We start from the raw sequence: 22522 nt of genomic DNA on the forward strand, positions 1-22522 counted from the left end.
ATATTTAACCTCATCTCACGCCCACTGAATTCAAACCAAATCCTGATCATACTTCTAAAATGTCATATTTTACCGTACAATAATCAAATGTTTGGACATACATTTGTCCAAATCAGTCAGCATGAGAAAGCTGGGGACATTTTTTGACTGGTATAAGTTATACAGTGCATCTGGAAATGTTGCCTTTACTTTTCATCTTATTGTTACGTGACAGCCTCATCCCAAAATGGAATAAGGTCATTTTTTCCCCCCAAATTCTACACATAACACCCTCTAACGACAACATCAAAATAGTTTTTTTTGGAAATTTTTACAAATGAATTAAAAAAAATATATATATAAAAAAAATCACATGTACAAAAGTATTCAGAGCATTCACTTTTTACTGATTTTTAAGTCTTATTCCAAAATGAAATAATATTTTAAAAAATTCGACAGTGTTTTTTTTTATGTTTGCAAATGAATTTAAAGTATTTCTTAAAGAAAGCAATCACATGTACATAAGTATTCACAGCCTTCACTTTTTACAGATTCTAAGTCTCAAAATTCATTTTCCTTCCTAAAAATTCTAAATAGAACACCCCATAACGATAACATAAAAAGTGTTTTTTTGAAATATTTGCAAACGAATTAAAAAAATGTTTTTTTTTTTTTTTTTTTTTTTTTTAAAAAAAGAAATCACATCTACATAAGTATTCACAGCCTTTACTTTCCCCACATTTCACTGTGACAGCCTTATTCGGAAATGGAATAAATAAAATTTTTCCTTTAAAATTTGACACTGTACACCACATAACAACATGAAAAGATTTTTTTTTGCGAATATTTGCAAATTGATAAAAAATACAAGAAATCACACGTTCATAAGTATTCACACTTTGCTCAGTAATGTGTTGAGGCTTAGCGCTGTCATGTTGTGGTTGTTGTGCGTCAAATTATTTTGAGAAAAAACATGAATTTAATAGAATAAATTCATTTTTGTACTCAAAATTCAACACAAAATACCCCATAAAGACAACATGAAAAATGTTTTTTGAAAATGTAAAGTGGAAATGTTAAAAAAACAACAAACTCTCATGTACATAAGTATTCACAGCCTTTGCTCAGTACTTTGTTGATGCGCCTTTACAACTGTCATTATGGGGTTGCTGTGTGTAGAATGTTGAGGACAAAAATGAATAATGGCAACATGACAAAGTTTTTTGAAATGTTGCAAATGAAATAAAAATGGGGGAGGGGAAAAAAATCACACATTCATCAGTATTCATGACCATTGCTCAATACTTTTTGTTGATGCCCCTTTGCAGACAAAAAAAAGATGCATTCAATTTCGGAATAACAAAATGTGCAACAAGTAAAGCGCTGTGTATCCTTTCCGGATGCACTGTAATAGAACTATTATAATGTCTTACACAACTTTTCAGTTACTTTGACTGTTACAATTCCTTTGTATTTTAATTTTTACACAAAATCCAAAATGGTTTTGTAGCCACTAAATACATAAACATGTCACTGTAAGTCCTGACAGTCTGTCCACTGTAAGTGTTAACTGTATAATAGTTCGCAGGTCCAAAAAAGTGGACATGATGCCACAGTCCTTCCCCGTTGCTCTGCTTTTGTTTTATTATTTATTAAACACAAAATAGAAAGAAGAAGAGAAATGTGTGGCGAAAAGACAACTTTGGATCACCACAAGACAAACAAGATTGTATTATAGTACCAAAAATGATAAATGGCCCATGAAAACACTGTTAATAGTGAGCGTGTCGCTCACTATTCAATGTATGCTTTATGTATTTGTTATTTTGGTCTGAGATCACATCTTGAGAGTTATTTCTTCCGTATCTTTAACCACTGCTGTCCAAGACTCCTCATTAAAGAGCAAACCCTGCTCGGGAAACCTGCAGGCACCACTTCAACACAATGCAGGCCCAAAATAGAGCAAAAAACCACGTGGAGGTTTTGCAGACGTCCAGTGTGACAGTGACAAAAGGAGCTGCACTGTAAAGAAAACGCTGATTGTTCTTCTGCGGGCATCTTAAACAAGTACTTACATCCGTACAAGTACATCACAATCCGTCTTTTAGTTGTTTTGAAGTGTGTGATGATGCCCTCGCTCTTTGGCTGTTTGCCTGACAAATTGAACACAAACACCTGTTCTTCCTGCTACAGCGTATAAAAAAACACACACACTTCCACCTCAGGAATTGTCTTAACAACTCATCAGATGATGCAAGTTGCCCTCAGGGAGGGGAGGACGCACTGAACTCTTCATCGCTGTCAATTTGGAATACGTCCTTTCAGGAGGAAAAAGTCAGGGATGGAAAAAGAAACGAAATTTTGTGTACTGTGATATAATAAGTTGACTAACTCATCAAGTCCTGCTCCGTGGTGGTCTTCTTATGACTAGAAAGTGACTGCTTAATAGTAGCACATGTTGAACACGCAGTGTAACTGTACCACCCGGACTCGTGGGTATCAAAATAAATGCTTGCACATGAATATACGTGCAAAACAATACTATTTTATGCTAATTTACAAACCGCAAGTCAGGTTGGGAAGCCCCCGTGCACACTTTTCCCAGTTACAGTTACCCAGCATACCTTGCGGGTTATATAGTGTTGTTCCCCGTGTTGTTTTTCGTCACACCTTTGGAAAACAGGAGGGTTTACAGGTATGGATTATAGCCCTATGCACCTGACAATGACACATGGTGTAGTATGGATCATGGGGTGTTTTCACTTGCCATGTGATTGCACAAGATGGGAGGCTTATAAAAAATGGTATGTATCAGCGGCGTCCAAAGTCTGGCCTGCAGCTTGTTTTTTATTGGCCTGCGAAATAAAACAAATAAATGACAATGAAACGGCCTGCATCAGAACATTGAGAAGGAGGATTAGTGCCACGCAAAAAAAACCCTTTTGCCTCAGTTTGGATATTCAAGAATAATTGAAATAAAATTTAAAATGTAACAACTTTGCTTTTGCTTTTTGTTTTTTTCAAAAAATGACATTTGCCAGAGATTATTTTGTATTTCTTTTAAAAGAATGAAAAAAATAACATACTTTACTCTGTCCAAAAGAAACGCAAAAACAAAAAAATCTAAAAAAAAAAAAATAAAAAAATACATTGGCCTGCATAATAATTATACAGTATTTGGATAAATTAGAAAATTAATTACAATTTCAGAAGGAAGAAAATTGAGAAAACTGTATTGGACTCTGTTATTACTGGATGATTAATGAACTGCTTAGCATAGCTTGACCTACTTTGGATTGGTTTTAACGTGTTTTATAAACACAAGCAAACAGAATATGAAAGTGACCCATGCACCCTTTCATTTGTCTGTATGCTGCCCTTGCTGGAAAACGTTTGGACACCCCCGGTGTACGCTACTGCTCAAAAGTTTGGGGACACTTTATCATGTTATTGCATGAGAAACATGCGACAAACGGTAATCTGGTTTTAGTCCTGTCAAGTTACCAGTGGTTTGAACTTCTGAACATTCATGAAAGTCCCACAGCAAAAAAAAAAAAAAAAAATCAATGATTTAATTAAATACATGCATGAGGTTTTTGGTCTAGGAATGAGAATTACGTTCCGATGAAGGTGATGTGAGTGAGTTTTTGTGTAAATTGCAACTTATACCCATGTAACGGATGCCAGCCTGTGAGGCTGTGCAAGTGTACGTTGGTAAACCTCACTCCCTCTGCCTTAAGAGCTGCACTGAACACGCGGTTGACAGTCCGGGCTTTTGGCCGTGTGGTCACCGCTCTTGCCTCCCATTGCGAAAGTCATGTGTTCGAGTCCTGGTGCGGGCGGTGCGAAACAGGTCGGGTTACACCTAAACACATAACATTTTACCTACACACAAATACAGCAATAAAAACATTAAATACAAGAATGAGTGAAACAGTACAAAGTAATACAAGTCCTTACATTTATCCCTGTGGTTGTCTTGCACGCTAGAAGGGGTGTTGCAAAGGATAGAGAGATGGGCTTATTGGGAGGAGGAAGTCCCACCACTATGCTGTTTAGTTATCAATGTCCATTTCACAGGAGCAGATCCTTTCAGATGTTCAAAGGTACCATCCTTCATCCTTTATGATGGTAGCGGACCCGGCGTGCAGCAAATGTTCATCGGCATTTCTCCCTTTTCTGAGCATTTTACGATGTCTGATGTCACTTTCACTTTTCTTTTCCTTGATGCGCTATCATCAGGAGAGTTTGCCTCATGCTTGTGAGACAGAATGAAGGGAAAAAGTTAACTCAAAAGAACAAAAGTGGCGTCCTTCCACTGTGTAGCGACACGTGCCTACAAAAAGATACAAGGGCCAATTTGATATTTCTCACAGGGGACCTATAATACTAATTTTCTGGCCTTTCTATTGCGTTCTGGACTCGTATAGAGCAGCTACACACGATAACCCGCACAGAAAGCTTTCTACATCTTCCAGGCTCTGCACCTCTTCCTGCAGTGTTTCCTGCCTCCCGCCCAAACGCTCTGTGTAATTTACTCCACCCCCGGCCCTCCTCCTGGTACACCTCCCTTCAAGCCCACTCCGCGGTGATTGGTCACACTCCCAAGAGCTCCCGAGGACTTCTGGACGGCTGCCGAACCCCTGTTGTCTGATTGCTTTTACAAAATAAACACAGTTAGGACACTGATAAATTGTTACTTATAGTTTGTCTGTGTAGGCTCTCAGTCGTACAGGAGTTGTCCATCGAGGGAAAGGCTTCTTGAGACGTCATCTGTACTTCTGTGAAGAAGGTGTCGGACGTTTCGCTCCTCATCCGAAGAGCTTCGTCAGCAAACTAATAAGTGCTGGTAGCCTAGGCCTTAAGTACAGTAAGAGTGGGCGGAATGGGTGTGCCAACACCCTCCTTCTATTGGTTCCTTACACTAAGCCTGGGCGGAATAGTGGTATAATCCTCTCCTGCTATTAACACCTCCGATAAAAGGGAAGTGTCGCTCCCCGAGTTGGGTATGAACGACTCTGATACTGGCTCGTTAGCATCTATTGTTTGCTCTTCTGACTCTTCAACACGACAGAGTAACTTTGGAAAGGTGTCGGACTTCAGCAACAGTTTGGCGCATAGTCCAGCTTCATATTGGCCCATGTTCCCAAAACAGTGCCGTGTGAAGTGCTGTTGACAGATGAGCATCTTTTTCTCTTGCTGGCTGGGAATCAGCAACTCAACCACTTCTGCCTGATGCTTGCCTCTTTAGGCACACCCGAACAAACATTTCCTGGGAGCCTTACGTGCTAACAGTGAACAGAGCAGGGGAGGGCAGGCCTACAGCGTTTGCCTGGGCATGCCCGTATAAGGAAGTCCGGGTTGCATTGACGTCGATGGAACTCGGTGTTAAAAAAACAGATGCCCAAACCACCTCATCTGGCTCCTCTCAGTGCGGATGAGTCAGTTCCATTCCGAGTCTCTCCCGGATGACAGTGCTTCTCACCTTATCTCTAAGGGAGAGCCCAGCCACCCAATGGAGAAAACTAATTTCGGCCGCTTGTACCCGCGATCTTGTCCTTTCGGTCACTAGCCAAAGCACATGACCATAGGTGAGGGTAGGAACGTTGATCGACTGGTAAATTGAGAGCTTTGCCTTTCAGCTCAGCTCCCTTTTCACCACAACAAACCGATGCAGAGTCCGCCTCACTGCCGACGCCGCACCAATCCGCTTGTCGATGTCAGTTCCATCCTTCCCTCAACCCCGAGGTACCTAAACTCCTCCACTTGGGGAAGTGTCTCATCCCCGACCCGGAGAAGGCACTCCACCCTTTTCCGAGCGAGAACCATGGACTCGGACTCGGAGGTGCCGATTCTCATCCCGGTCGCTTCACACTCGGCTGCGAACCGATCCAGTGAAAGTTGAAGTTCGCGGCTCGATGAAGCCAGCAGGACATCATCTGCAAAAAGCAGAGACCCAATCCTGCGGCCACCAAACCGGAACCCCTCAACGCCCTGGCTGCGCCTAGGTTCCCTTTAAGTAATATTCGTCAATTTTATTTTTGTAATATTTTGACTTTTTCCCCACGACATTCTAACTTTTTCCCCAACCAAATTTTCCAAAAATTATGTCATTGTGTCATTAAAAATTGTTTTTTTCCTTTGCTATTCCAACTTTATGCTACTAACATTATGTTATTTTTCCCTCATAATATTACAGCGTTATTCTTGTAAAATTACGACTTTTTCTCTTAATATTTTGACTTTATTCTTGTAAAATTACTGTTGATTTTTCCACTTTTTAAACAATGTTCTTGTGAAATTGCAGTTTTAGAATGTGCCGCATGACAATAAAAGAACAGCATCAGGTCACAAATGACCCGCGGGCCACACTTTGGACACCCCTGATCTAGATTTTAAATTGCCTCATTACTTCGAAGGTGCCTGTTTCTGCAGTTTTGATGATGCATTACCAGATCTGTATGCCGATTCATCACGCTGCATTGATGATATTTAAATATTCATGCGATCCATTTGGACTGCACGGACAGACTGCATTTATTTGTTTCAGTTTCAGACGGTGCGATATAGATTAACTGTGCGACAATGTGATTTCCAGTGAAAGCCTCAAAGCTAGGAGAAGAATATTGAGTATACTCAGTCGACCAGCTTATTATTTCCAGGTCCAAGTTGAGCTTTATTATCAAGTTAAATTTGCTCCCTCACCGAAATGAGCATTGAGCGCACTCGTACCTGTGGGCACAGCATTCATCTGCTGCTGAAATTTCATTCTAAAAGTTTGCACACACACAAAAAAGATATCTATAATGATAAAATCAGTGTTCTCTGAGGCTGGGAGGCAATTGCGCGGGCGAGGGATCTTTAGTTGGATTGTGTTGCTGCATTAGTGTAATGAGCCTCCAAGCTCTAGTCACACAAGGTGAAAAAGTGCTGACTTGCATCCTCTAACGTCCTCTCTTGAGGTGTCTGCACAAGTGATGGCGCTGCAGAAATTTGGAAGAATGATGAATGTTGATATGTGCACGCTGCCAGGGAGTCTTGATGGAGCCTCGGGGTGAGGGCGTGACATAAAGAAAAAAATGTGTTGGGCAATCCCGGAAGACACTTTGTACATTGTTGTAGTGCTGTGCACACAACCATGGTGGCTGTTGAGATGCATTCATCCAACAATTTTTATTACTGTGCAACACGACGCTGATACTGTGAGGTATTAGAGTGGTAGTAAAATACGTAGTGTGGAAGCGGCTCCTTGTGAGATGAGATGTACAGCTGCACTTATTGCATATTGTGGCTGGTGAATGTCTGCTGTCCATACTTACGGGAACAAAATCAATATCCCTAAAAGCTTTTGATAATACACATATCCATTTGTCTGCAAAGTCTTGGTTTTAAAAAGGCAACAATGATCCAAAAATGTGCTCTATTGCTAATGTGTGTGCTGTTGAGGTTTGGGAATTTTGGTATGTTGGAGCCAAACTTTGTTCCCATTGCTAGCATATACAGTAAAGTATACCTAATGTCTATAAGTGTCTGTCATATGCGGGTTAGCACACAGGAAAAACATTGGGCATTGAGAAAAAAGGCCTATACAGTAATCCCTCGTTTATGGTGGTTGATTGGTTCCACACCCGAACGTGGTAAGTGGTCATTAAAGGTTGCTTTTATTTTCATTGAAGATGCGGGATCAACACAGACACCACCTTCCTGTTTTGCCATGAGGTATTTCTTGAATAACTAACCCCTATAGTGCTTCTCACATCAAGTCTCTACTTTTCTTTTGATCACGGCTGCACAAGAACCCACAATGGTGCCAAAAAAAAGGTGCACGTGCCAGTATTTTGATCAAGAAGGTGTGAAATTAAGAAATAATTCATAGCAAAACACATCGGTGGTGTCTGTGTTGATCCCGCATCTTCAATGAAAAATAAAAGCAACCTTAAATGTTCATTTATCCCTTTCATTCTCCATTTATATGAATTCAGAATTGTTTGACGCATGTAAAACTAATTGTAAAACTATAAAAACATGTTTTGTGTTAACCTTTTTGAGACTTGTGGCGTAACTGTGTTAGTTAGCAAAGAACTACGGATTCAACCGCTGATTACATCATAGACGGGCGACAGAGCTGACTTCTGCTTCCTGTTTCCATGCTAACAAGCTAATAGGATGCCAACAAAGATGTTCGGTGATAAAAATACATTAAGAACACAGTTTCACTGTGTTACAGTTATAGTGTATTAATAACACAAGGCACACGTCATATTGTACGCTAAACAAAACATTTTCTCGCTGTAATTAGATAAGGATCTATTCATTACGTTTGGAAAGGAAATCCTAATTTTCACTTCCTGCAGTTTTACCTCTGCTTCAGATCTAATCAAGAGTTTCCTCTTTGTCCGCAGCTAAAATTGTGTTTGTGTGCACAGTACATGTGACAAACGTAATGGATTGCTTCATACATCATTCTATTATTGTGAGGCCGTCTACCCTGCAGTATGATTTGTACTGTATGGATGGAAGTGTGTACAGTGTGTGTGTGTGTGTGTGTGTGTGTGTCCTTGCAGCCTAAAGACTCTTGATAGGAGGGGAGATGTGTTTTCTTGTAAACGACTTAAAAGTGTGTCTATATGCTGCGTAGAAGTGAAAACCTCCATCAGTTCATTCCAGTAAGAGTGTCAGGAGTGGTGAATGTATGCAAGCGGACTGTGAGGCAGTGAGGCAGAGGAGCACTGGCAGCGTGCAGCCCCACCACCGAACTGGGCGTCCATCAGCGGCTTCAGCTGTGGAGCCAGCTGGAAACTTGTAATAACCTCTTTGGCTGGCCGCCGTCCAGCAATTAGCAGACATCTCCTAGAGCATCATATCAGTGTGGCTGAGGTGCGGTCGCTCTTGCAGGAAAAACGTCCAACTTCACTTCCAGATGCACGCAAAGGCTGCAGGGTCTTTGAACTGTTTGATGATGATGATGATGGGAATGCGGTCTTGCTAACGGGCATTCTTTCTAGCTGCCTTCTAGTGATTCATGGATGGACCAGGTATCACCAAGTCAGAGCTGTTAGTAGCAAAGAGAACACCTGAAGCCTCCTTTGTGAGGCTGAGTGATTATTCTGGCCTTTGTTAAGTCAATCAACTCCATTACCTGCTGACAGGTGCAGATGTGCTGACTGCGTGGACACACAAACTGGAGATTAGAGACTGCCCAACTATCAGGGATCGCACTACTTAGTGGAGTACTGGATTAAACCATTACTTCTTGCCAAAGAAACAAGTGTTAGTTGGTTAAACACTCCTTTGCATAGAGTCTACAGGTTACGTATGAGTTCCGTTCTTAGACTGTGATGTAAGTGGAGTTTTAGTGTCGGAACTTAAACCTAAATGAACAACTAACTCGGTTACACTGTACACGTACAACACTTGAAGGATGTATGAATCCAACACAGTAATCCCTCGTTTACTGCAGTTAAATCCGTTCCAGACCCAACCATGAAAAGCGAATATCCACAAAGTAGGATTCCTTATTTATAAATCAAATACTTTCATAGTTAAGAGCATAGAAAATGGCCTCCTAAATATGGCTTTTAACATTATTAAAGCCCTCTAGACATGAAATACCAGCCCATAGTCACTTTTACACTTGTATTAACCAACATTGTCAATATAATGAGAAAATAAGACATATATAGTAAGACATACAGTAATATACAGTAAGACACAGTAAATAAGACTTGTAAATGTGTTCTGGTGGAGGGAACAGGAAGTGACATCAGGGGTTCAGAGTTGAGTTTCAGCTCTGCAAGGGTCACAGCCGCAAGAGTAGGCTGTGTTAGGGGTTGTTGTGCCTGTTGTGAGATAATTCAAACCTGCAATAAAAGCCTGTTGTTCCGGGGATCAAGTCTGGTGCTTGTGCATTTCACCGAACAATACAGCAACATTACTGACACCTAGTGGCCAGTGTAGGATAGAACATATCATCATGTCTTTCAACGCGTCTTTTGAATGGCTTATACAATATTGCAGTTTGATTATCGCTACCTGTCTATATTACAGTTTTTCAGAAATGAATTGAAGTCAGCCATAGCATGTCCGACATGATAGACTGAAAAAAAGTTCTCGTCCCATTCCATGTGGAAGTGGTCAATTTTGGCTTCTTAAGTTTCGAAGAAATGAATTTGAGGTTAACTGGTTAGCTCACTAGCTCGCAGCTGTCCCGAGTCCCTGCAGCATAAGAGTTGCGCAATGTAGTGTAACCAATGAAGAAGAGGAGTGTAAAGGTGAGTATAGGGGTGTTACTTCACGTCTACAGGGCTCTAATGTTTAAAAAAAAAACATATTTAGAAAGTCTTAAACAGGTTTTCTATGCTCTAACTCTGAACATATTCCATTTGTGAACATTGAATGCTAAATTCATTTATCGCTGTTGGATCTGAACCTTTATCTTGCCAAGATCTTTTCGATTACCTCGGTTTTCTAGAACCCCGGCAAGCGTTCACTGCCAACTTCACAGCATAGCGACGTTTTGGTTTACAAAAATGTCATTTTTCATTATGGGGCCTTTGGACAAGTTTGGACACCCCTGATCTAATTCATTTGGGGTTAAAACAAAGATGGTGAGCCAGCAGGCCCTCTTTCAGTGACCTCACAAACGTTCTCCTTGAGGAATGGACAAACATTCTCACTGAGACACTCCATCATCTTGTAGAGCATCTTACCAGAAGGGTTCACCACTTTAGTCCGCGCTGTTTTCAATCCATACTCTGAGTGGACAAAGTCCATGAAATGTCCATCCATTCTGCAGGGATGGCTGCAGGTTTACTTCCAAACGAGATCATCAGCTGGGCTGCTAATCACCGACAAGAAAATGTTCATAATTTGTGTTAGTTGCCAACAAGAAATCACAAAAGTGAAATTTATGGACGGAAGTACATTTATTCCATTAAGAAAAACATAAATAAAGCCGAGGCGGATTGACCTCCATAAATCGTGACTCACCACTTCCATGACATTACAGAAATGACAAATATGCAGAAATAATTCTAATCAATAAATAGGATCACGGCAACTTAAATACACAGTAGGTTGCATAGCTACTAGAAAACTCACAGAACATAACATTGTGACCACTGGCTCCATCTGACTACAGTAGTTTGCATTCAGAGACCACCTGCAATCAACACCAGTAATTGAGACGGCAAAAAAAAAATTATAATTTTTTTTACGCTAATAAAGGGCACTTTTATATATATTTTTTTAATCGTATCGGGATCCTCCGGGAAGAGCTGGACAAAGCGGCAGAGGAAAGGGAAGTCTGGGCATCTCTGCTTAAGCTGCTGACCCCACGACCCAAAAGAGAGATGGATGGCTAAAACAAAACATGATACATATTTAAAAAGACATTGCTTTTTGTTACTTAGTTACTTTCACTTAGTTATTAATATCAACATGTCTGTTTTTTACCGATACATTATGCCTTTTGCTCTATTTTAGCTATGTCTGCTGTTTTTTGTTTATTTTATTTCTACAATGTGTCGCTGGCCAAGAAAAAATGAGCCAGGGGCCAAAAATGGCCCCTGAGCCGCACTTTGGACACACCTGCTTTTAAAGGTCTTTTATAGTGGGCTGTCCATCCTCTAAACGAGTCGTATACACACAGGAAATAATGTACTACAAGCCTTACAGGTCTGCTTCGTTGGAGCTTGAGGATTTTTTGTGAAGTGCATGACAATACAGTACAAGAGAACTGAAGCCGGCAAAGCGCAACAAAATGCGTAACTGAGAGCTGTGAAGCTTACAAGCGTGTTCAAGGAAGGCTCAAAATGCATGTCGTGTACAAAAAATGTGTACATGTTGGCCGGTCTGTAGTGAACGTATGCCCTTTTGCCTGGTCGTCACGCTATGGGCTACAACCACGCTTAGAAGCTAGTGCTTCCGTAAAAACACCTGTCATTGTATACACGTATGCTGTATTACTATGCTGTACATTTTAGTATCATAAATTGATCAATTATTACCAACTTAGGGTAAACAAGGTGTTTTCTGAAAAAACCCCAAAATGTCTTATATTTGGAGAGAAAAAGCACACATGGCTGGGTTTTCCCACAAATAAAATATATAATATATATATATATATATATATATATTTATATATATATATATATATATATATATATATATATATATATATATATATATATATATATATATTTTTTACCAAAAATCAAGTGAATTTGTGGGGACGTGAATGCTGAATCGTGAATATGCGGGAAGCCACTATAGGTCCAAAACAAGAGCTGCAACGATAATAATGCTCATCTTTGACACATCGAGTTTAACATTTCAAAAACCTGTTTTCCTCTCATGGAACTAAACAACCAAAATGATTGTGTTTAGTATGACACAGTGAAGCGCAAACTGCAATAATAATCTGATTGCTACATGAATAGCTTTCAATGCATGTGGACATAATGTGGCTATTCAGTGTGTATAAAAAAACAACACAAAATATGTAAATATACTAGAACCTTCGTTAGCGTACTTAATTTGTTCCAGAGGCCTTCAAGACTCCAAGGTAGCAGGTAGCCCAATGGGGTGACTTCACAGAGAGTCGAACCAGCGTACACGAGACCCAGGTTCAGCTGGCTCCAGCTGTTCATACCCGGTTAAGGCCCCCGCTCAGGGAGTTCAAGCCCCTGCTCAAGTTCCACTCCCTTGTAGTTTACTATTTGTTTGGGAAAGACTACACTCCCAAAGGTGGTTGGTGGAGCACTGTTACACCTTCTGGCAAGTCCTACATCTGTGCTGACATCAACTGTATTGGCTCGTTCTTTCCGTTTGGATCCTGGCAGGGTGGGGCCAAGAGGGCGATCCTGACAACTAGGCACCCCGGGATCCCCCATAATCTTCGCCTAGGCCTGTGACTTGCGCCCTGGAGAGGTCACTCCAGTGTTGCGACAGAAACAATACGGGAAACAGCAGTTACGAGTCACCCTCCTTGAGTCTCAGCTTTGTTGCACGTCTATGATGTCATCACCAGTTGACCTTGTAGTTCTTTGTTAACGAACACAGTTACGCCACAGGTCTTTTTGTGGCTTTTTTTTATTGATCACAGCTGCAAAATAATCTAAAGTGAAGCCAAAGGCAGTTGCAAGTTCCAGCATTTTAATGAATGAATAAAAAAAGAAACACTATTAAATTCAAGAAATAACTTGTAGCAAAGTATGAAGGTGTCATCCATGTGGATATCGCTTCTCCTCCATCGCTGCTCGTCATCGCGTGTTTCGTGTTAACATTTTTGCACGTATTGCATTGAATTTACATGATTTCTTATGGGTTCGGTTTTGGGTTTCGTCTGGAAATGATTAATGATGCTAACCAAGGTTCCACTGAAAATAGCTTGAGGTAAAAAATAAAAATAAAAAAATAACAATGAAACCCACATTCTTATGCAAAGACTTCCTCTTTAAGTTATCCTTTTTCATCTACTTTACCGCTGTTCGACATTAGCTTCCAGCCGCCTTGTAAATCGCAGAATGGAACTTTTGGTTTTAGAATGCTGTGTAAAAATCAAACATGTGGAGCATCATCACAGAAATAGCATGGTTGCTTCTTTGTAGACAAAGTGAGAGGCTGTGGATGTCAGACGTGAAGGATGACTCACATGCAAAGTGCTTTTCCTTCAGAAGTTGCTTTCATTTACACCTTTTCAACGACACCCACGAGGCACTAGAAGGAATAATAAAATTAACTACGAAGGAAACTAAGTTGAAGCTACCTTCTCCGTGAGCTGAACAGCTGAACCTGGAGACCCAGGGCTCACACACGTTCCAGGTTCCAAGATAAATAATTATTAAAAACTCTTCTTTAACTGACAATGTATGTCAAGTAGGTAAAACCATAATTTTGTTCTGAACAACTAATTAATTAATGGCAAAATCAATGTCATCTTGAAAAACAAAAGCCCAAACTATTTTTAATAGATCATTTACTGTATTTTCCGGACTATAAGTCGCTCCGGAGTATAAATTGCATCAGTCAAAAAATGCTTCATGAAGATGGAAAAAAACTATATAAGTTACATTTGGAGTATTTGTTGCATTTACCGGTACATTGCAGTTAATTGGCTACAGACCCGACTGTGATAAGTGAATTTCCGCAATCCTTATTTGGAAATGGAATATTTTCATACTTACAGCATGGAAAACCTGTTTACGACCTTCTAAATACGTTTTTTAACATTAGAGCACTCAAGACATGAAATAACACCCCTAATCATCGTTATACTCTTATTAGCCAATATAGTAGTACAGTCATCTCTCGCCACTTTGCGCGTCAAATTTTGCGGCTTCGCTCTATCACGTTTTTCTAAAATCTATTAATTAATAAATCATGCTGCTTTGTGGCTGAATACAGCCTTATAGTCAAAAAAGCACATTTAAGCAAATGTTACGTATTGTTTTGCCTAAATCAAGCATTTCCAAGCATAAAAATGACAAAATGAAGGAAAATACAACTATAAGGCATTCAAAAGACACATTCAAAGACATTGACCCATCACTAGGTTTCAGTCATTTTAGTGTAAGACAATCACCAGTCTTGTTTGCCGAAACTAGCTTTTATTGCAGGTTTGAATTATCAGGCACAATACTCCCTAATAAAAATGTTGAACAAAAACACGGGCTACTGTTGCGGCAGTAACCGACTGCAAGCTGAAACGTAACTTTGAACCACAATGTCACTTCCTGTCCGCCACTCACTCTCCTCCCCGAGGGAGCACATTTATGGCAACACACACGAGTCATATTTTCTCTTATTGTGTCTACTATATTTGGTAATATGAGTGTAAAGGTGACTATAGGGGTGTTATTTCATGTCTAGAGAGCTCTAATAATCTTAAAAATCGTATTGAGAAGGTTGTAAACAGGTTTTCTATGCTGTAACTTTAATAATAATCCATTTATAAATAAGAAATCCGACTTATCTTATCACGGTCGGGACTGGAAGCAATTAACCACGATAAACGAGGGATTACTCCATGTCTACAATATGACATGGTTTCCCACCATTAGTGCAAATTTTTATTTTCATTCTGAAATTCGACAGACGGGTTGTCGACATACGCGGGATTTGTGTTATCCTCTCTAACTTTGCTGCATATACGGTATGTGTTCAAATCAGCCTTTTTTTGCTCAATGGCTCAATTAGCATAAAGTATAAAGAGCTGTGTGCAAAAAACACATTTAAAAGCAGCTATGGCTCAGTGTGTGACTTCGCGCTGCCTGCGGTGACTTGGGAGATGTCAGTAATCTTGGCCGCAGGTGAGAAAGTGTCACATGGCAGTCAGTTTCATCAAGCTGAGTGACAGGTTTTGAGGCGGGAACATGTAATTCATCTTTGTGCCTGGAAGTGATAAGTTGTGCCTTGTGGCTTCAAAACCGAACCTTTCACCTGATTTTGTCAGAAGAAACCTCAGTGGGTTTAACAAAGTTCCAAAAAGCACGGATGTTTTCCAACATGTCTGTGACTCATCCTAAAAACTACTGCTTGCACCTACCACTAAACTGCAAAAAGACTTTTTTGTGACTCATCCTTTTTGGACAGGAGGTCCTCGGTCTAAGTACCAGTTCCATTCCTACGGCGGCGCTGTAAGCCAAGTTTTAATGTAAGTCGGAACGTCAACCTAAATTCAAACTAAGTCACTCACGCTGTACACAGAACACCGTACTAAAATAAAATACCGTAGTAAAAATATGAAATACAAGAAGAGAGAGCAACTCCTTACTTTTATCGCTGTGCCTGTCTTGCACACTGGAAGGGGCGTAAGGGAGGGAGAGACAGGCTTATTGGGAAGAGGAAGTCTTACAGTGCCTAGTTATCATTGTCCATTTCATTGGAGCAGATCCTGTCACATGTTCAAGGATACTATTTGGTCCTTCATGATGATCACGACAGTTGAACGGCTCAGACCAAGCAAGGGGCCAATGTTTGCATTGCCAATGTCGGCATTTCTCCATTTTCTGAGCATTTTATCATGTCCAATTTCACTTCCATGGTGACGGCTTTCCTTATCCTTGACACGTTTCCATCAGAAAAGTCTGCCTTATGTTTTGAAGAGAAAGATAAGATAAGATAAGATATGCCTTTTTCAGTCCCACAAGGGGAAATTTCAGGTTTACAGCAGCAAAAGCAGAGTACAATAGCACACACAAGAGCATGGAAAGTTATTAGAAAATTATTCTAGTTCTTGTAACTAGTAACTAGTTCTGTTTCTTTTTTGTACAGTACACTAGGTCCCCGACTTGCGAACATTCGGAGATACGAACACACGCTGACTGGGCTATATTTTTATGTATTTTTCCTTGCAGTAACTCAATATTTATACTGCTACATGCTTGACCAGTAGAGGGCACTGTGGCACTGCTAATGGGACCAACAGGTAGAGGAAGAAGGTGGGGAGAGAGTGTAAAGGAGAAATGCAAAGCTAAATTGTAGCTGTATGATACAACCCAGACAGAGCGTGTGATTAAAGTTTATGAAGAGTTAATAGGCCTGCTTAATTCTACACCACCCACAGAACACTACCTCTTTTAGAAGAGTCTAACGACGACGACGATTTGTCCTTTTCTCAATAACTCCTCCCCCACCACAACAACGTATGCTCGACCACTCCTCTTCAAAGGTAAATAACATTTATCATTACGTATTATTATATCATTTTTATTATTATTGTTTTTTTCATTAATTATCCTTGTTTAATATTACTACTACATCCAAACTCATATTTACATACATACGCATATACTGTATATGTATACATGTACATGTAGTACCTATATCATTGGTAATATTACCTTTTGTTGGACTTACGAACAAATCGACTTGCGAACGGTCGTCTGGAACCAATTGTGGGACTTTGTGTATTAATAATTGATGGGGATGCATTGTAGCATGCAACACATAAAACAAAGAATGCCTGTAATTGTCATTTAAACATTCACAAGCGAGATTCACGATAGTTTGACTATCTTTTTCAACTTTAACTCAAAAAACGTTGGCTAAATAATGAGTAAAATACAGTGCCCTCCAGAAGTATTGGAACTCTGAGGTCAATTTCCTTATTTTTACTGTAGACTGAAAACATTTCAGCTTTTATTTCCAGGTATTTACAGCTGAACCGAACCACACAACTCTGAAGATAGCACCTTTTGTTTGAAGCCGCCCATTTTTCATGTGAGCAAAATTGGAACATGTGACTGACGTGCGCTTGGTTGCGCAGGTGTGTCCTGGTGAGCACTGAATGTCTACGCTCATTTTCAGATTGGGTAAGGTAGGTCTTGCTCGTTTAGACTGCATTTAGAGGTGAAAACGACATTAAATGATCAGAGTGCTGTCTATGGGTGAAAGACAAGCAATTGTGAGTCTGAGGCCATGTCCACACAAACACGGATATTTTCAAAAACCCACATTTGCCCCGCTGCGGTGCCAAAAAAAAAATCTTTGTCAAATACGCATTCACAAGTCATGCGCAGGCCAAACTAATGGCGGCGCTGCACCCATGGACTGTTAAGGCAATTTTAGCCAATCAGAGTTATGTTATTTCTGGAGACGGCACAATAACAATCATGGTGATTCGCGTTGCTTTTAAACAAATCTGTATTCGTGTGGACATAGACTGAGAGAGGATGGAAAATCAATCAGAACCATTGGCCAAACATTGGTCATAGCCACTACATCCATTTGTGATGTCTTAAAGAAGAAAGAAAGCACTGGTGTACTAAGTAACATAAGTAACAGGTAGACCAAGGAAAGGTCAGGCTGGAATTAGCCAAAAAGTACAGAGATGAACCTCAAAAATTCAGAGACATGGGTTTTATGGACTGCTGGAGGGTTGTGAGGATGGGAGGGCGGAGGTTGTTAGATGACATCTAACAATAACAATAATAACACACATGGGCGATTAAGAAAACCATTCATGATGTTTCCTGGACTATTTTAAAGACAATGTACAGGTCATTGTATATAAAATACTGTATATACTGTATTTAAAGTGGGGTCAGCAGGAGGTAAACACATTTGACCCTAACGGAAATTCTGCTACTTCATCTCAAATATAAAAGGTGGATTTAGTGGATTTTAGCAAACTTCCTTGTGGGAGCAGCCTGTGGTATTTCATGGTATCTTGAAAACTGCACTTTTTAAAAAGATTTTGCACATCATCCACAATCCTTATGTCAGACATGAACACACGTCTTTCTCTTTTGCGTGCGTTCTAAAAATATAAAAACAGACAAAAAGAGACAAAAAGAGACCGCTCATTAAAACACCTCCAAAAACCTCCAACATGGTTTTATATTCATGCTGTAACCATATAGTAACAGGTACATTCATGATAACATGTAATACTGACAGTATTTTGCCGTATTTTCAGCATTACCGGAACTTCCTTCCTTGGCGCATTGATAGTAATGAACGCCTACAGCTAGCGTTAACTTCTCCAAACTCAAAAATAAAAACACAGCTGCAGTAGCGTCAGGTCCAATATGTAGCCTTACCTTTTTGGTAGTGGTCTGAGGCATTGTGAGCGCGGCGCTGATGTGCTGCGGGCGAGTGTTTGGTGAAGCTAGTTGTTAGCCGGATAGTAGCTAGCCGTTGTGGTGTGGCGAAGTGTCAATGCGGTGTAACAATGTTAATAATATCAATGTCACTGTATCTTGGTCAATATGCACATCACGTTATATGTAAATGGAGCGTTGTTGGTGCTTTTTGGAGTGTTTTTCAGGGGGCTTTATAGGCGGAATATGTGTTTCCCATTACATGCAGTAATGAGCTGTCTCTTTTTATCTGTTTATCTGTATCATATGTTCATGGCTCACATAAGGATTGTGGATGATGGGCAAAATTAAAAAAAAATGCAGTTTTCCTTTAATATCTTCATCAAAAACAATATTTACATCACTTTTATCCCTACTCAGGAAGTCAGTGCAACCTTGCAAGACCTTCGGATGCATCCATCCAAATACTTTGGAAAAGTAATATGAGTGTTTGAAGGAGATTATGAAAAAATATAATAACCTTTGACCTTGATGTGCACTATGACGTGCTTTGCTCCATGGTGTTGAAGAAGAGACAGATGCCGGCAGTGATCAGCAAGTGCATGGCCTCGTACAATAATTTAGGTGAAAAGACGGTCCAGATGAAGGTATGGTTGCGCATGACAGTTATCAGGAAAATGTAGGCTGCAGCTGGCACAGACCTGAGCAGAGCCAGGCAGTAGCAACCGTGGCCGACGGCAGCCGGACTCCTGCATGCAGAGGAAAAGACGCCATTAGAGAAGGGAACGTTCCATTATTTGAAAAAAATCTTGTTTGTTTTGGGCAGTTGGCTAGGGTGTGACAAATAAAAACATATCTTTATTTTCTGAACAGATTTGATGCTACAGTCATCTGGCGCCACTTTGTGCTTCGACTTCTGCAGCTTCACTCTGTTATGGTTTCTCCAAATACATTTTTAAAAAATCATAATGCGGTTTCTCATTGTTTTGCGGTTGACTACGACCTATTATTAGTAAAAAGGTAAGCATTTAATCAAGTTTGTATGTTTTTATCCTAATTGAGCATTTTCAAGCATAAAAATGGCAAAATGAAGTAAAATTCAAATATACGGCATTCAGAAGAAACTTTTGATAAGCTGATAAACAGCCTATTTCAGTTTAATTGTTGTTTTCAATAAATTACTTTTTCAAAGTGCTTTTTGTCTCACTCCCCCTTCTTGCCTTTGCATATTGTAGCTCTACTTAAAACCTCATTAAGATCCAAATGTGCAAAATGCAAATTCTAGCAATTTTTTAACTGGTTTTAAGATTTTGATCAGTAGTATAGTAAGAGTATAAAATGAAACAAACCGTAGGCTAGGGGTATGTGTGTCATTGTTTCCAGGTCTCGTGTGAGAAACAAGTGACTAACGCTCTGAAAACAAGCCCAAAACAACAGGGAACTTGGGAATTTGCACACGACTTGACAAAAAAACACCACCAAAGTTGCTTATAGTAAGCAGACCTAGCAACACTGATGTGTGCGTGTGAATCTATATCAGTGGTTCTCAACTGCTTTGGCTGCGGGACCCACTATCACCCTTCAATGACAGGCGGCGACACAAATTACGGAAATTTTTGAACGGAAATCATTCATTTGTAATTTGGAGTCAGTTTCAAACAGTCCCTTTAATGAAAAGACATTAAAGTCCAATTTGAACTTGAGGTAGTCAACTTTTCGGTCATATTCTAATTTATTGAGCAGCACCCATATATACAGTATACGTGCATAAGTGTGCGCGCATGTGTGTATGTGGAATTCTCACTGAGAATGTGTGAAGGGTGAGGGACTGCCTCCCACCCGGCATGGCGAGTTTGAAAGTGCAGACAAACGTGCCTCCAAACTCCTCCATCCCTCCCCATTATGCCAAGGGTGTCCACTACAGGTAAAATGATGTGAAATGTTCAAAGGTACCCATCCCTAAGTGTGGGTGTCATTGAAGACTTTAAACTACAAATGAGTGGTCGCAGACAACCACAATGTACCTAACCAGGCCTACTGCAAACAATTAAACAAACCAGTTCATCCCCTGCGTTTGCTTGGTGGAATGCAATAACTATACTACCATCTTTAATGCCCCAAGATGGATTTATGCAATAATACCTTTGGCATCAGGTTATAACTAATTTGGGGATAAACTGTAGCACCAGAGAGAGAAACATAACAAGCATAAAAGCAAAGCATTGGAAACTGTGTTGCGTCAGGAAAAACAAAGTAGCAAGAAGTACTCGGAGCTGCGAGATGTTTATTTTTTTTTGTCATTACATAAAAGCTTGTAGACGACACAATCTTTACAAGGATCTTCTATTCTACTGTATGTATATTTTGAAATTGTTAGTTGTAGGTGAAATGGAAATTCCATGGTTGTAATTGTTATATTATTGAGGTATAGTGATGACAAAATGAATTTTGGGTAACAACTGGTCTTTCCTTGATTGATGATTTAATCCTAGCTATCAAGGGAAAAAAAGGACACAAAACCCTGACAGGAACATCAGGATTTTGGGAGTGTTTTTGATATGAAGTGTAATGGCACCTTGTGAAATGATTTGCAGTGGAAGCCATTATTGATGTGCTGTTTGCAAAAATATGCACACAATTTCACAGTCGTCCCTCGTTCATCTCGGCTAATTGGGTCCACACTCGACCGTGATAAGTGAATTTTTGCGAAGTAAGATTTAATATTAATGAATGAAATATTTTCGTAGTACACCCCTATTCTTTGTTGACACCACATTGCGCAGGCTACAGAATGACTGCAGGGACACAAAAGACAGCCACCACTTTAAACATAGCAAGCTAACAAGCCAGCCTCCAATTTATTTATTCTAGACTTAAGAAAGTGTTTCAAATGGAGTGGGGAAAAAAGGACAAAGTAAGAAGCCAAAAACGTACCACTTCCACATGGAATGGGAGAACTTTTTACGACTTTATTATGTCAGCTATGCCATGGCTGACTACTTGCAGTGTTAAGGTAATGTAATCTAAGGTAACGTCCCATCAATGTAACATTATTGACACCTACTGTAGTGACCAGAACACTACATGACTTGTCTTTCAATATTTTTTTACTAATAATAGGCCATAATCAACCATGAAATAACAATCATTTATTAATTAACTGATTTTTGAAAGTTTGCGATAGAGCAATGTTCGAGCAGGGAAGAATAAAAAAAAATAAAATGTTACCTTTCATGTCCTCTGCCGTCATGCTTGCTAATTAGCATGGGAAGCGCCTCGCACGCCGTACTGACATACCTCGGTGAATGCAAGGTTTTATTTGCCACTATTTTTTGTAAACTTAACATTGATTATTTATCTTTTTATGACGTGACTGTGATTGAACAATGCAAAAAATAAGCATGTTTTCAGTGTACCGCAACTTTAAATTTCGACTCCCAGGTTTTCAGTCAGTAGGTTTGGAGAAGTGTCATTTTCAGTAGTTCCCCACTTTTCGCGGCGCGATTGATGAAAATCTGTGAGCATCTGAGACGCCCATAAAAATGTCTATTTTTGACACACAGAGCTCGCGAAGTCCAGCAGAAGGTGTCTATAATCAAGCAGTTGACAGCATTGACATACACGTGAGTGGAGGCAAAGAGGGTTGACAACAAGTGACGGTGAGCAAAAAGGGTTCTGAAGCACCTTGAAGTTAAAATTATACAGGGAAATACTGGCAATGCAGCGGGACCTGTCTGACATCTTCACAACAAATGGAAATGAAACAACCATTAAGAACCCGCCTAATTGCAAATAGCAAAAAATAGCAATAGGAATTGCATTTGGGACATCTGCGTCCCAGTTCCCGCAGCTACTGAGGAGTCAAACTAATGCACACCAACGAAACAGGAAACAACAAAATAAGAGCACAAAACCGGAAGTTATGAAAAAATGATAATCGAGACAAACACTGTCATCCATCCATCCATTTTCTATACCACTTCTCCTCTTTAGGGTCG

At 39.9% G+C, this 22522-nt stretch overlaps 1 protein-coding gene across 4 annotated transcripts in view; it reads right to left on the reverse strand.

Annotated features, from left to right (window-relative positions):
• Positions 1–7892: 7892 nt before the first annotated feature.
• The window catches only part of pigg (phosphatidylinositol glycan anchor biosynthesis class G), a 90165-nt gene continuing 75535 nt past the window's right edge, over positions 7893–22522 (reverse strand). For 2 of the 4 annotated variants that reach the window (XM_054792041.1, XM_054792044.1), the window contains one exon: positions 12180–19273. In XM_054792041.1, the coding sequence (XP_054648016.1) occupies positions 19063–19273 (211 nt within the window). In that variant the 3' untranslated portion in view covers positions 12180–19062. Of the gene's footprint in view, positions 10820–12179; positions 19274–22522 lie in introns of those variants that run through there. The other 2 variants (XM_054792043.1, XM_054792042.1) reach the window with 2 other exon arrangements.

Source organism: Dunckerocampus dactyliophorus, chromosome 11 (assembly GCF_027744805.1).
Source record: "Dunckerocampus dactyliophorus isolate RoL2022-P2 chromosome 11, RoL_Ddac_1.1, whole genome shotgun sequence".
NCBI classification, from domain to species: Eukaryota; Metazoa; Chordata; class Actinopteri; order Syngnathiformes; family Syngnathidae; genus Dunckerocampus; species Dunckerocampus dactyliophorus.